We start from the raw sequence: 12,534 nt of genomic DNA, 5'->3' as shown, positions 1-12,534 counted from the left end.
TTAGGAACTGTAACACCACATTAAGGTCCCATGGTGCCACTGGAGGCACAAAGAGAGGCTGGATGTGTAGCACTCCCTTTACAAAAGTCTGGACTTCTGGGAGAGAAGCCAATTCCTTCTGGAAGAATATAGATAGGGCCGAAATCTGTACCTTAATGGAGCCTAACTTTAGGCCCATATCCACTCCTGTCTGTAGAAAGTGGAGAAAACGGCCCAGGTGGAAATCTTCTGTAGGAGCATTCTTGACTTCACACCAAGATACATATTTCCACCAGATACGGAAATAATGTTTCGCCGTCACCTCCTTCCTAGCCTTAATCAGAGTAGGGAGGACTTCCTCTGGAATACCTTTCCCAGCTAGGATTCGGTGTTCAACCGCCATGCCGTCAAACGTAACCGCGGTAAGTCTATGAACACGCAGGGCTCCTGCTGCAACAGGTCCTCCCTGAGAGGAATAGGCCATGGATCTTCTGTGAGCATCTCCTGAAGATCTGAATACCAGTCCCTTCGAGGCCAAACTAGAACAATGAGTATTGATGCACTCTTTTTCGTCTTATGATTCTCAATATTTTTGAGATGAGAGGAAGAGGAGGGAACACATAGACCGACTGAAACACCCATGGTGTCACCAGGGCATCCACCGCTACTGCCTGAGGGTCCCTTGACCTGGCACAATACCTCCGAAGCTTCTTGTTGAGGCGTGACGCCATCATGTCTATTTGAGGAAGTCCCCAAAGACTTGTTATCCCTGCAAAAACTTCTTGATGAAGTCCCCACTCTCCTGGTGGAGACCGTGTCTGCTGAGGAAGTCTGCTTCCCATTTGTCCACTCCCGGAATGAATACCGCTGACAGAGCGCTTACGTGATTATCTGCCCAGCGTAGAATCCTGGTGGCTTCCGCCATTGCCACTCTGCTCCTTGTCCCGCCTTGGCGGTTTACATGAGCCGCGGCTGTGACGTTGTCCGATTGAATCAGTACCGGTAGGTCGCGAAGAAGATTCTCCGCTTGTCGTAGGCCGTTGTATATGGCCCTTAATTCCAGTATGTTGATGTGTAGACAAGCCTCCTGGCTTGACCACAGTCCCTGAAAATGTCTTACTTGTGTGACTGCTCCCCATCCTCGGAGGCTCGCGTCCGTGGTCATCAGAACCCAGTCTTGAATGACGAACCTGCGACCCTCTAGAATGTGAGCACTCTGCAGCCACCACAGGAGCGACACCCTGGCCCTGGGGGACAGGGTTATTTTCTGATGTATTTGAAGATGGGACCCCGACCACTTGTCCAGAAGGTCCCACTGAAACGTCCTCGCAGTACTCGAGTGCATTGATGGACTGACACTCTCTTCGGTTTTAACAGGTCTCTGACCATGTTCTGGAGTTCTTGGGCTTTTTCCATCGGGAGAAAACCCCCCTTTTGTTCTGTGTCCAGAATCATGCCTAAGAAAGACAGTCGAGTCGTTGGAACCAACTGTGACTTTGGTAGATTTAGAATCCAGCCATGCTGCTGCAGCACTCTCAGGGAGAGCGACACGCTTTTCTGCAACTGTTCCTTTGATCTCGCTTTTATCAGGAGATCGTCCAAGTACGGGATAATTGTGACTCCTTGTCTGCGCAAGAGCATCATCATTTCCGCCATTACCTTGGTGAAAACCCTCGGGCCGTGGAAAGCCCAAACGGCAACGTCTGAAACTGGTAATGACAGTCCTGTACATCGAATCTCAGGTATGCCTGATGAGGAGGATATATGGGGACGTGAAGGTATGCATCCTTTATGTCCAGTGACACCATAAAATCCCCCCCATTTCAGGCTGGAGATAACTGCCCTGAGCGATTCCATCTTGAACTTGAACTTTTTCAAATACAGGTTTAGGGATTTTAAATTTAGAATGGGTCTGACCGAGCCATTCGGTTTCGGGACCACAAATAGGGTTGAATAGTACCCTTTTCACTGTTGTATTAGGGGAACCTTGATAATAACTTGCTGTTGAAACAGCTTTTGAATTGCAGCTAAAACTATCTCCCTCTTTGGGGGAGAAGCTGGTAAAGCCGATTTGAAGAATCGGCGAGGAGGCACGTCTTCGAATTCCAGCTTGTAGCCATGGGATACAATTTCCATCGACCAAGGATCCACGTCCGACTGAACCCAGACGTGGCTGAAGAGTCGAAGACGTGCCCCCACCGGCGCGGACTCCGTCAGTGGAGCCCCAGCGTCATGCGGTGGATTTAGAAGAAGCTGGGGAGGACTTCTGCTCCTGGGAACTAGCCGTAGCAGGCATTCTTTTCCCTCTACCCTTACCTCTGGCGAGGAAGGAAGCTTCTGGACTTATGCGACCGAAAGGACTGCATCTGATACTGTGGTGTTTTCTTTTGCTGTGGGGGAACATAAGGCAAAAAAATAAGATTTTACTCACTGGTAAATATATTTCTCGTAGTCCGTAGTGGATGCTGGGAACTCCGTAAGGACCATGGGGATAGACGGGCTCCGCAGGAGACTGGGCACTCTAAAAGAAAGATTAGGTACTATCTGGTGTGCACTGGCTCCTCCCTCTATGCCCCTCCTCCAGACCTCAGTTAGGATACTGTGCCCGGAAGAGCTGACACAATAAGGAAGGATTTTGAATCCCGGGTAAGACTCATACCAGCCACACCAATCACACCGTATAACTCGTGATACTATACCCAGTTAACAGTATGAAATATAACTGAGCCTCTCAACAGATGGCTCAACAATAACCCTTTAGTTAGGCAATAACTATATACAAGTATTGCAGACAATCCGCACTTGGGATGGGCGCCCAGCATCCACTACGGACTACGAGAAATAGATTTACCGGTGAGTAAAATCTTATTTTCTCTGACGTCCTAGTGGATGCTGGGAACTCCGTAAGGACCATGGGGATTATACCAAAGCTCCCAAACGGGCGGGAGAGTGCGGATGACTCTGCAGCACCGAATGAGAGAACTCAAGGTCCTCCTCAGCCAGGGTATCAAATTTGTAGAATTTAGCAAACGTGTTTGCCCCTGACCAAGTTGCAGCTCGGCAAAGTTGTAAAGCCGAGACACCTCGGGCAGCCGCCCAAGATGAGCCCACTTTCCTTGTGGAATGGGCTTTTACTGATTTAGGATGCGGCAATCCAGCCGCAGAATGCGCCAGCTGAATTGTGCTACAAATCCAGCAAGCAATAGTCTGCTCAGAGGCAGGAGCACCTAGTTTGTTGGGTGCCTACAGGATAAAAAGCGAGTCAGTTTTCCTGACTCCAGCCGTCCTGGAAACATAAATTTTCAAGGCCCTGACTACGTCCAGTAACTTGGAATCTTCCAAGCCCCTAGTAGCCGCAGGCACTACAATAGGTTGGTTCAAGTGAAAAGCTGATACCACCTTAGGGAGAAACTGGGGACGAGTCCTCAATTCTGCCCTATCCATATGGAAAATCAGATAAGGGCTTTTACAGGACAAAGCCGCCAATTCTGACACACGCCTGGCCGAAGCCAAGGCCAATAACATGACCACTTTTTTCCACGTGAGATATTTCAGATCCACAGTTTTAAGTGGCTCAAACCAATGTGATTTCAGGAAACTCAACACCACGTTGAGATCCCAAGGTGCCAAAGGAGGCACAAAAGGGGCTGAATATGTAGCACTCCCTTTACAAATGTCTGAACTTCAGGCAGTGATGCCAGTTCTTTCTGGAAGAAAATCGACAGAGCCGAAATCTGGACCTTAATGGAACCCAATTTTTAGGCCCATAGTCACTCCCGACTGTAGGAAGTGCAGAAAACGACCCAGCTGAAATTCCTCTGTAGGGGCCTTCCTGGCCTCACACCACGCAACATATTTTCGCCAAATACGGTGATAATGGTTTGCGGTTACTTCTTTCTTCGCTTTTATCAGCGTAGGAATGACTTCCTCCGGAATGCCCTTTTCCTTTAGGATCCGGAATTCAACCGCCATGCCATCAAACGCAGCCGCGCGAAGTCTTGGAACAGACAGGGCCCCTGCTGTAACAGATCCTGTCTGAGCGGTAGAGGCCATGGGTCCTCTGATATCATTTCTTGAAGTTCTGGGTACCAAGCTCTTCTTGGCCAATCCGGAACCACGGGTATCGTTCTTACTCCTCGCCTTCTTATTATTCTCAGTACCTTTGGTATGAGAGGCAGAGGAGGGAACACATAAACCGACTGGTACACCCACGGTGTCACTAGAGCGTCCACAACTATCGCCTGAGGGTCCCTTGACCTGGCGCAACATCTCTTTAGCTTTTTGTTGAGGCGGGACGCCATCATGTCCACCTGTGGCCTTTCCCAACGGTTTACCAACAGTTTGAAGACTTCTGGATGAAGTCCCCACTCTCCCGGGTGGAGGTCGTGTCTGCTGAGGAAGTCTGCTTCCCAGTTGTCCACTCCCGGAATGAACACTGCTGACAGTGCTAAGACGTGATTTTCCGCCCATCGGAGAATCCTTGTGGCTTCTGCCACGCCATCCTGCTTCTTGTGCCACCCTGTTGGTTTACATGGGCGACTGCCGTGATGTTGTCTGATTGGATCAGTACCGGCTGGTTTTGAAGCAGAGGTCTTGCCTGACTTAGGGCATTGTAAATGGCCCTCAGTTCCAGAATATTTATGTGTAGGGACGACTCCTGACTTGACCAAAGTCCTTGGAAATTTTTTTCCCTGTGTGACTGCCCCCCAGCCTCGAAGGCTGGCATCCGTGATAACCAGGACCCAGTCCTGTATGCCGAATCTGCGGCCCTCTAGAAGATGAGCACTCTGCAGCCACCACAGCAGAGACACCCTGATCCCTGGAGACAGGGTTATCAGCCGATGCATCTGAAGATGCGATCCCGTCCAAGAGGTCCCACTGAAAAGTTCTTGCATGGAACCTGCCGAATGGAACTGCTTTGTAGGAAGCTACCATTTTTTCCAGGACTCGCGTGCAGTGATGCACCGACACCTGTTTTGGTTTCAGGGGGCCTCTGACTAGAGATGACAGCTCCTTGGCTTTCTCCTGCGGGAGAAACACTTTTTTCTGTTCTGTGTCCAGAACCATCCCCAGGAACAGTAGATGCGTCGTAGGAACCAGCTGCCACTTTGGAATATTCAGAATCCAGCCGTGCTGTTGTAGCACTTCCCGAGATAGTGCTACTCTGACAAACAACTGCTCCCTGGACCTCGCCTTTATAAGGAGATTGTCCAAGTACTGGATAATTCTTTCGGCCATTACCTTGGTAAATACCTTCGGTGCTGGGGACAGACCAACGGCAACGTCTGGAATTGGTAATGACAATTCTGTACCACAATTTTGAGGTACCTCTGGTGAGGAGGGTAAATAGGGACATGCAGGTAAGCATCCTTGATGTCCAGTGATACCCTGAAATTCTCCAGGCTTGCAATAATCGCCCTGAGCGATTCCATTTTGAACTTGAACCTTCGTATATAAGTGTTCAAGGATTTCAATTTTAGAATGGGTCTCACCAAACCGTCTGGTTTCGGTACCACAACATTTTTGGAATAGTAACCCCGGCCTTGTTGAAGGAGGGGTACCTTGATTTCACCTGCTGGAAGTACAGCTTGTGAATTGCCGCCAGTACTAACTCCCTATATCCGAGGGCAGCAGGCAAGGCTGATGTGAGGTAACGGCGAGGGGGAGTCGCCTCGAACTCCAGCTTGTATCCCTGTGATACTACTTGCAGAACCCAGTGATTCACCTGTGGGCAAGCCCACTGGTCCCTGAAGTTCCCGAGACGCGCCCCCACCGCACCTGTCTGTGGAGCCCCAGCGTCATGCTGTGGACTCAGAGGAAGCGGGGGAAGATTTTTGATCCTGGGAACTGGCTGTCTGTGCAGCTTTTTCCTTCTTCCCTTGTGCAGAAAGGACGCGCCTTTGGCCCCCTTGCTTTTCTGAAGCCGAAAGGACTGTACCCGATAATACAGTGCTTTCTTAGGGTGTGAGGAAACCTGAGGTAGAAATTTTTCTTCCCAGCTGTTGCTGTGGATACAAGGTCCCAGAGACTATCCCCAAACAATTCCTCACCCTTATAAGGCATAATCTCCATGTGCCTTTTAAAGTCAACATCACCTGTCCACTGCCGGGTCTCTAATACCCTCCTGGCAGAATGGACCTTGCATTAATTCTGGACGCCAGCCGGCAAATATCCCTCTGTGCATCCCTCATATATAAGACTACGTCTTTAATATGCTCTATGTTAGCACCATATCCTCCCTGTCTAGGGTATTAATATTATCTGACAGGGTATCAGACCCTGCTGCAGCAGCACTATTCATGCTGAGGCAATTGCAGGTCTCAGTATAATAACTGAGTGTGTATATACAGACTTCAGGATAGCCTCCTGCTTTTTATCAGCAGGCTCCTTCAAAGTGGCCGTATCCTAAGACGGCAGTGCCACCTTTTATGACAAACGTGTGAGCGCCTTATCCACCCTAGGGGATATCTCCCAACGTGACCTATCCTCTGGCGGGAAAGGGTACGCCAGCAGTAATTTTTTTGAAATTACCAGTTTCTTATCGGGGGAACCCACGCTTCTTCACACACTTCATTCACTCATCTGATGGGGGAACAAAACACCGGCTGCTTTTTCTCCCCAAACATAAAACCCCTTTTATGTGGTACTTGGGTTAATGTCAGAAATGTGTAACACAATTTTTATTGCCGAGATCATGCAACGGATGTTCCTAGTGGATTGTGTATATGTCTCAACCTCGTCGACACTGGAGTCAGACTCCGTGTCGACATCTGTGTCTGCCATCTGAGGTAACGGGCGTTTTTTGAGCCCCTGATGGCCTTTGAGACGCCTGGGCAGGCGCGGGCTGAGAAGCCGGCTGTCCCACAGCTGTTACGTCATCCAGCCTTTTATGTAAGGAGTTGACACTGTCAGTTAATACCTTCCACCTATCCATCCACTCTGGTGTCGGCCCCACAGGGGGCGACATCCCATTTATCGGCATCTGCTCCGCCTCCACATAAGCCTCCTCATCAAACATGTCGACACAGCCGTACCGACACACCGCACACACACAGGGAATGCTCTGACTGAGGACAGGACCCCACACAGCCCTTTGGGGAGACAGAGAGAGAGTATGCCAGCACACACCAGAGCGCTATATAATGTAGGGATAAACACTATCACTGAGTGAATTTTCCCCAATAGCTGCTTGTATAAACAATATTGCGCCTAAATTTAGTGCCCCCCCTCTCTTTTTAACCCTTTGAGCCTGAAAACTACAGGGGAGAGCCTGGGGAGCTGTCTTCCAGCTACACTGTGAAGAGAAAATGGCGCCAGTGTGCCGAGGGAGATAGCTCCGCCCCTTTTTCGCTGACTTTTCTCCCGCTTTTTTATGGATTCTGGCAGGGGTAATTATCACATATATAGCCTCTGGGGCTATATATTGTGATTATTTTGCCAGCCAAGGTGTTTTTATTGCTGCTCAGGGCGCCCCCCCCCAGCGCCCTGCACCCTCAGTGACCGGAGTGTGAAGTGTGTATGAGGAGCAATGGCGCACAGCTGCAGTGCTGTGCGCTACCTTGGTGAAGACTGAAGTCTTCTGCCGCCGATTTTCCGGACCATCTTCATGCTTCTGGCTCTGTAAGGGGGACGGCGGCGCGGTTCCGGGAACGAACACCAAGGACGGGTCCTGCGGTCGATCCCTCTGGAGCTAATGGTGTCCAGTAGCCTAAGAAGCCCAAGCTAGCTGCAAGCAGGTAGGTTCGCTTCTTCTCCCCTTAGTCCCTCGTTGCAGTGAGCCTGTTGCCAGCAGGTCTCACTGTAAAATAAAAAACCTAACATATACTTTCTTTCTAGGAGCTCAGGAGAGCCCCTAGTGTGCATCCAGCTCGGCCGGGCACAGAAATCTTAACTGAGGTCTGGAGAAGGGGCATAGAGGGAGGAGCCAGTGCACACCAGATAGTACCTAATCTTTCTTTTAGAGTGCCCAGTCTCCTGCGGAGCCCGTCTATCCCCATGGTCCTTACGGAGTTCACAGCATCCACTAGGACGTCAGAGAAAGTAGATTTACTTGCGGTAGCTGTGGAAACCAGGTCCGTGAGACCTTCCCCAAATAAAACCGCATCCTTGTAAGGCAAAACTTCCATATGCCTCTTTGAGTCGGCATCACCCGTCCATTGGCGGGTCCACAGTGCTCGCCTAGCAGAAATCGCCATGGCGTTGGCTCTCGGCCCTAGCAGCCCAACGTCTCTCTGAGCATCTCTCATATATAAGACTGCGTCTTTGATGTGACCTAAGGTCAATAAAATGGTATCCCTATCTAGGGTATCAATATCAGCTGACAAGGTATCTGTCCAAGCTGCTACCGCGCTACAAACCCAAGCCGATGCTATTGCCGGTCTGAGTAAAGCACCCGTATGTGTATATATTGATTTTAAAGTCGTTTCCTATCTGCGATCAGCAGGATCCTTGAGGGCTGCCGTGTCTGGAGACGGTAGCGCCACCTTCTTGGATAAGCGCGTTAAAGCCTTGTGCACCCTAGGCGAGGATTCCCACCGTACCCTGTCCTGAGCAGGGAAAGGATACGCCATAAGAATTCTTTTGGGAATCTGCAGTTTCTTGTCTGGAGTTTCCCAAGCCTTTTCAAATAACGCATTCAGCTCATGAGATGGGGGAAAGGTTACCACAGGTTTCTTTTCCTTAAACATGTGTACCCTCGTGTCAGGGACAGAGGGGTCATCTGTGATATGCAAAACATCTTTTATTGCAATAATCATATAATGAATACTTTTGGCCACCCTTGGGTGTAACCTTGCATCATCGTAGTCGACACTGGAGTCAGAATCCGTGTCGGTATCAGTGTCTGCTATTTGGGATAGGGGCCGTTTTTGAGACCCTGAAGGGCCCTGTGACACCGTCAAAGCCATTGATTGACTCCCTGTATTATCCCTGGACTCTGCTTTGTCTAATCTCTTATGTAATAAAGTCACATTTGCATTTAAAACATTCCACATATCCAACCAATCAACTGTCGGCGTTGCCGACGGAGACACCACAATCATCTGCTCCACCTCCTCCTTAGATGAGCCTTCCGCTTCAGACATGCCGACACACGCGTACCGACACCCCCACACACACAGGGATATACTTATATGGAGACAGTTCCCCAATAAGGCCCTTTGGAGAGACAGAGAGAGAGTATGCCAGCACACACCCAGCGCCAACTGACACTGGAAACAAAATTCCCAGATAAACAGTGATTTTATATAATTATATGTATATATACACTCACTGCGCCTTACAAGTGCCCCCCCCCCCCCCCTCTTTTTTGCCCTGTGTCACCGTGTTCAGCAGGGGAGAGTCCGGGGAGCCAGCTTCTCTGCAGTGTGCTGTGGAGAAAATGGCGCTGGTTAGTGCTGTGGGATCAAGCTCCGCCCCCTCAGCGGCAGGCTTCGGTCCCGCTCAATTTTTCAATACTGGCGGGGGATTATAATATATACTGCCTCCGCAGCCTATATATGCCTGTTAGCCAGTCCTAGAGGTTTATTATTGCTGCCCAGGGCGCCCCCCCTGCGCCCTGCACCCATCAGTGCCTGCAGTGTGTGTTGTGTGTGGGAGCAATGGCGCGCAGCGTTATCGCTGCGCGTTACCTCAGAGAAGATCTGCAGTCTTCTGCTGCCTTTGAAGTCTTCTTTCTTCTTATACTCACCGGGCTTCTATCTTCCGGCTCTGAGAGGAGGACGGCGGTGCGGCTCCGGGACAAACGGCGAGGGTGAGACCTGCGTTCCGACCCTCTGGAGCTAATGGTGTCCAGTAGCCTAAGAAGCAGAGCCTATCATTTAAGTAGGTCTGCTTCTCTCTCCTCAGTCTCACGATGCAGGGAGCCTGTTGCCAGCAGTGCTCCCAGAAAATAAAAAACCTAATAAAATTATTTTTTCAGAGAAACTCAGGAGAGCTCCCCTGTAATGCACCCAGTCCCCTCTGGGCACAGGATTTAACTGAGGTCTGGAGGAGGGGCATAGAGGGAGGAGCCAGTGCACACCCATCTAAAGCTCTTTATAGTGCCCATGTCTCCTGCGGAGCCCGTCTATACCCCATGGTCCTAACGGAGTCCCCAGCATCCTCTAGGACGTAAGAGAAAATAGGGATATAGGCTAATATGTGCTGGGCACAGGACTGTGTACGAGACTGATTAGCATTACGCAGCCAGTATATGGATCGCCCAGACCTGTATGATAATTCTGGAATGAATGCGCTAAACACAAAAGTGTACCTCTGTGCAATGAAGGAAACAGACATTCCCCTCTGAGAACTAGGTCACCCATCTCTGCAATCAGTGGGAAGAGACCAGCTGGGGACTGATGATAAGTGCCCCCTGAGACCTGGGGCTAGATTTATTAAAGATGATGGTGTTGCTCGTAGCAACTAGATTCTAGCCGTCATTTCTCTATGCATCCAAAAAAACAAGACAGAATCTGACTGGCCATTCAGGCTATACATATACCACTTGTCTGTTTTAGAAGATTTAGTAAATCTACCCCGTTCCACATGATGGTGGGGAGAGGTAAGTGACACTGGGGGTGCAGCTATAACCACAGCAAGGGTGACTGGTAAAAGCCACAAAGGGATTTTTTTGCCACAGGAGAAGTGGTAGAATGTATTGCCCCAGAGGGGTTTAGTGCCTCTTGTGGGGAATGCATCATTGGGGACAAGAGTGAGGGAGGGAGGGGGATATAATATGACACATGGGCACTGGGGGGGGTAATGCATAATAGGGGCCTGTGGAGAAGGGGCATCAATAATAAAGTGTTAGGGAAATAGGACATCTTTATGGCTACAAGAGTGATAGGCATATGATACAGCGGTGGGGGAATGACACTAAAGGAGTATGCTACATACACATGCAGTGTGGTGTCCGACACCCCCATGGTGTATTTTTCACTTTTCCACTAAAGTAGTTAAATATGTTTTTAAATGCTTGTTCTCAAAATGGACAATATCTGATGTCATTCTGTTTGTAACACTGATATTTGTTCTCTCTTACCTGCATGTACCAGCACAAAGCCAACCCGTTTCTCCTTTTGAATTTTACTGGAGTCTACTTCTTTGGTTGATTCGGTCTCTTTTCTACTGGAAACCTGAGATGATTTAGAAGGCAACATTTCTGATGAATTCACTGCCTTCTCCATAGTGCTTCCTCCAGGTTATCATTGCTGTCATGGGAAAGAGCATCCCAATAACCAAAAATTAGAAGACCACCTAAAAAAAAAAAAAAAAGCACAAACCAGTATTTAATAACATTTTCCGATAAACAAGAAAAACGGTTGATTGATAATGTAGAGAAAAATGTTTTAAACATTTTGCATAATTTTTTTAAAAGTGTTGCTATGCACTAACAACCTAATGCAGGTGATTTTGCATAAATCTCCTGCAAAGTCTACTTAGAGCTGCAGACCGCAGTCCCCATTATTATGAATGGGGACTACAGGCTAACCCCTATATACCAAAGTCTGAAAAACTGTGCTTTTCAGGGTTTGGCCCCGTCGGTTAACTACTCTATGCCCAAGGAGGCATTCTCGCAGGAAAGGGATCATATGATCCCTCTCCCAAAGGCTCCACCAGGCTCCGGAAACTGATACCATGTGATACCATGTGCATTTCTAAAATGTGAAAGACTTCTCCAATGTGCCATGGATGTAACTCGCGGGGATAGTGGTCATTGCTACCACTGTTCTTGCAAGTTACATGCAGTACATAGAAGGAAAAAAATATTCTACCAAATTAATAAGCTTATCGTGATACGGACTGTCAATCATAACAGCAATATTAAAGCATGGGCACCTGATATTTTTCATGCATTTCAGGATATTTTAGAGATGCATTATGTACATATTCTGTGATTGTTTTTATTTGTGGTTGGTACTTGAAATAATTTCATTATATTAAATATAATAAACAAGTTAGCTGGTGTATACTGGTTAAATTGTTCTTCTATTGTGGACCCCACATTATATCTTTATTTTTATATACTTCCTTTTCTGAATTAGTTTTGCCGGTGCTTTCAAACTAACGATAGCAGCTGCAGATGGATGGCGGGTTTTATTTCTAAACCAATACATGTATTAAAGGTAATTTCTAAACTGAAACGGCAATAAATTCCAGTTGGATTCAAAACGACTGTCCCACAACAAACCAAGTAAAAACGTGGAGCTTTGTTCCCTGCGATCAATGCGGCAGTGTTGCTTTAATTTTTTTTAAATAAAAAATGTAAAGAAAAATCCTTCCAGAATGTTGACCAGAACTGATGCTTGCAGCTTAGGCTGGTAGTGAAAAAGAAGGGGTCCCATGCTTTGGGTTCCCGAGAATTTTCACCAAGGGCAGATGTCACTACTGCAAGGAAACACAGCACGAGTTCCCTCTGCTACAGTGCTCAAAAGCATGGGGCTGATAGCATGGGACTTTGGAAGTAATTCACAGTTGATTGCAGCAGCATATGTGCTAGCAGTTGGGCAAAACCACGTGCACTGCAGGGGGGAGGGGGGGGGCAGATATAACATTTGCAGAAAGAGTTAGATT

The 12,534-nt window shown here is 48.4% G+C and overlaps 1 protein-coding gene across 2 annotated transcripts in view; it reads right to left on the bottom strand.

The window, feature by feature from the left end:
• The window catches only part of TASP1 (taspase 1), a 547,122-nt gene that overhangs the window by 471,305 nt on the left and 63,283 nt on the right, over nt 1–12,534 (bottom strand). For both annotated transcript variants that reach the window (XM_063918540.1, XM_063918539.1), the window contains exon 3: nt 11,003–11,217. In XM_063918540.1, coding sequence (XP_063774610.1) covers nt 11,003–11,147 — 145 coding nt within the window. In that variant the 5' untranslated portion in view covers nt 11,148–11,217. The remainder of the gene's footprint in view (nt 1–11,002; nt 11,218–12,534) is intronic.

Source organism: Pseudophryne corroboree, chromosome 4 (assembly GCF_028390025.1).
Source record: "Pseudophryne corroboree isolate aPseCor3 chromosome 4, aPseCor3.hap2, whole genome shotgun sequence".
Taxonomy (NCBI): domain Eukaryota; kingdom Metazoa; phylum Chordata; class Amphibia; order Anura; family Myobatrachidae; genus Pseudophryne; species Pseudophryne corroboree.
The sequence above is the reverse complement of the archived record's forward strand: the minus strand, read 5'-3'. Positions and strand labels throughout refer to the sequence as shown.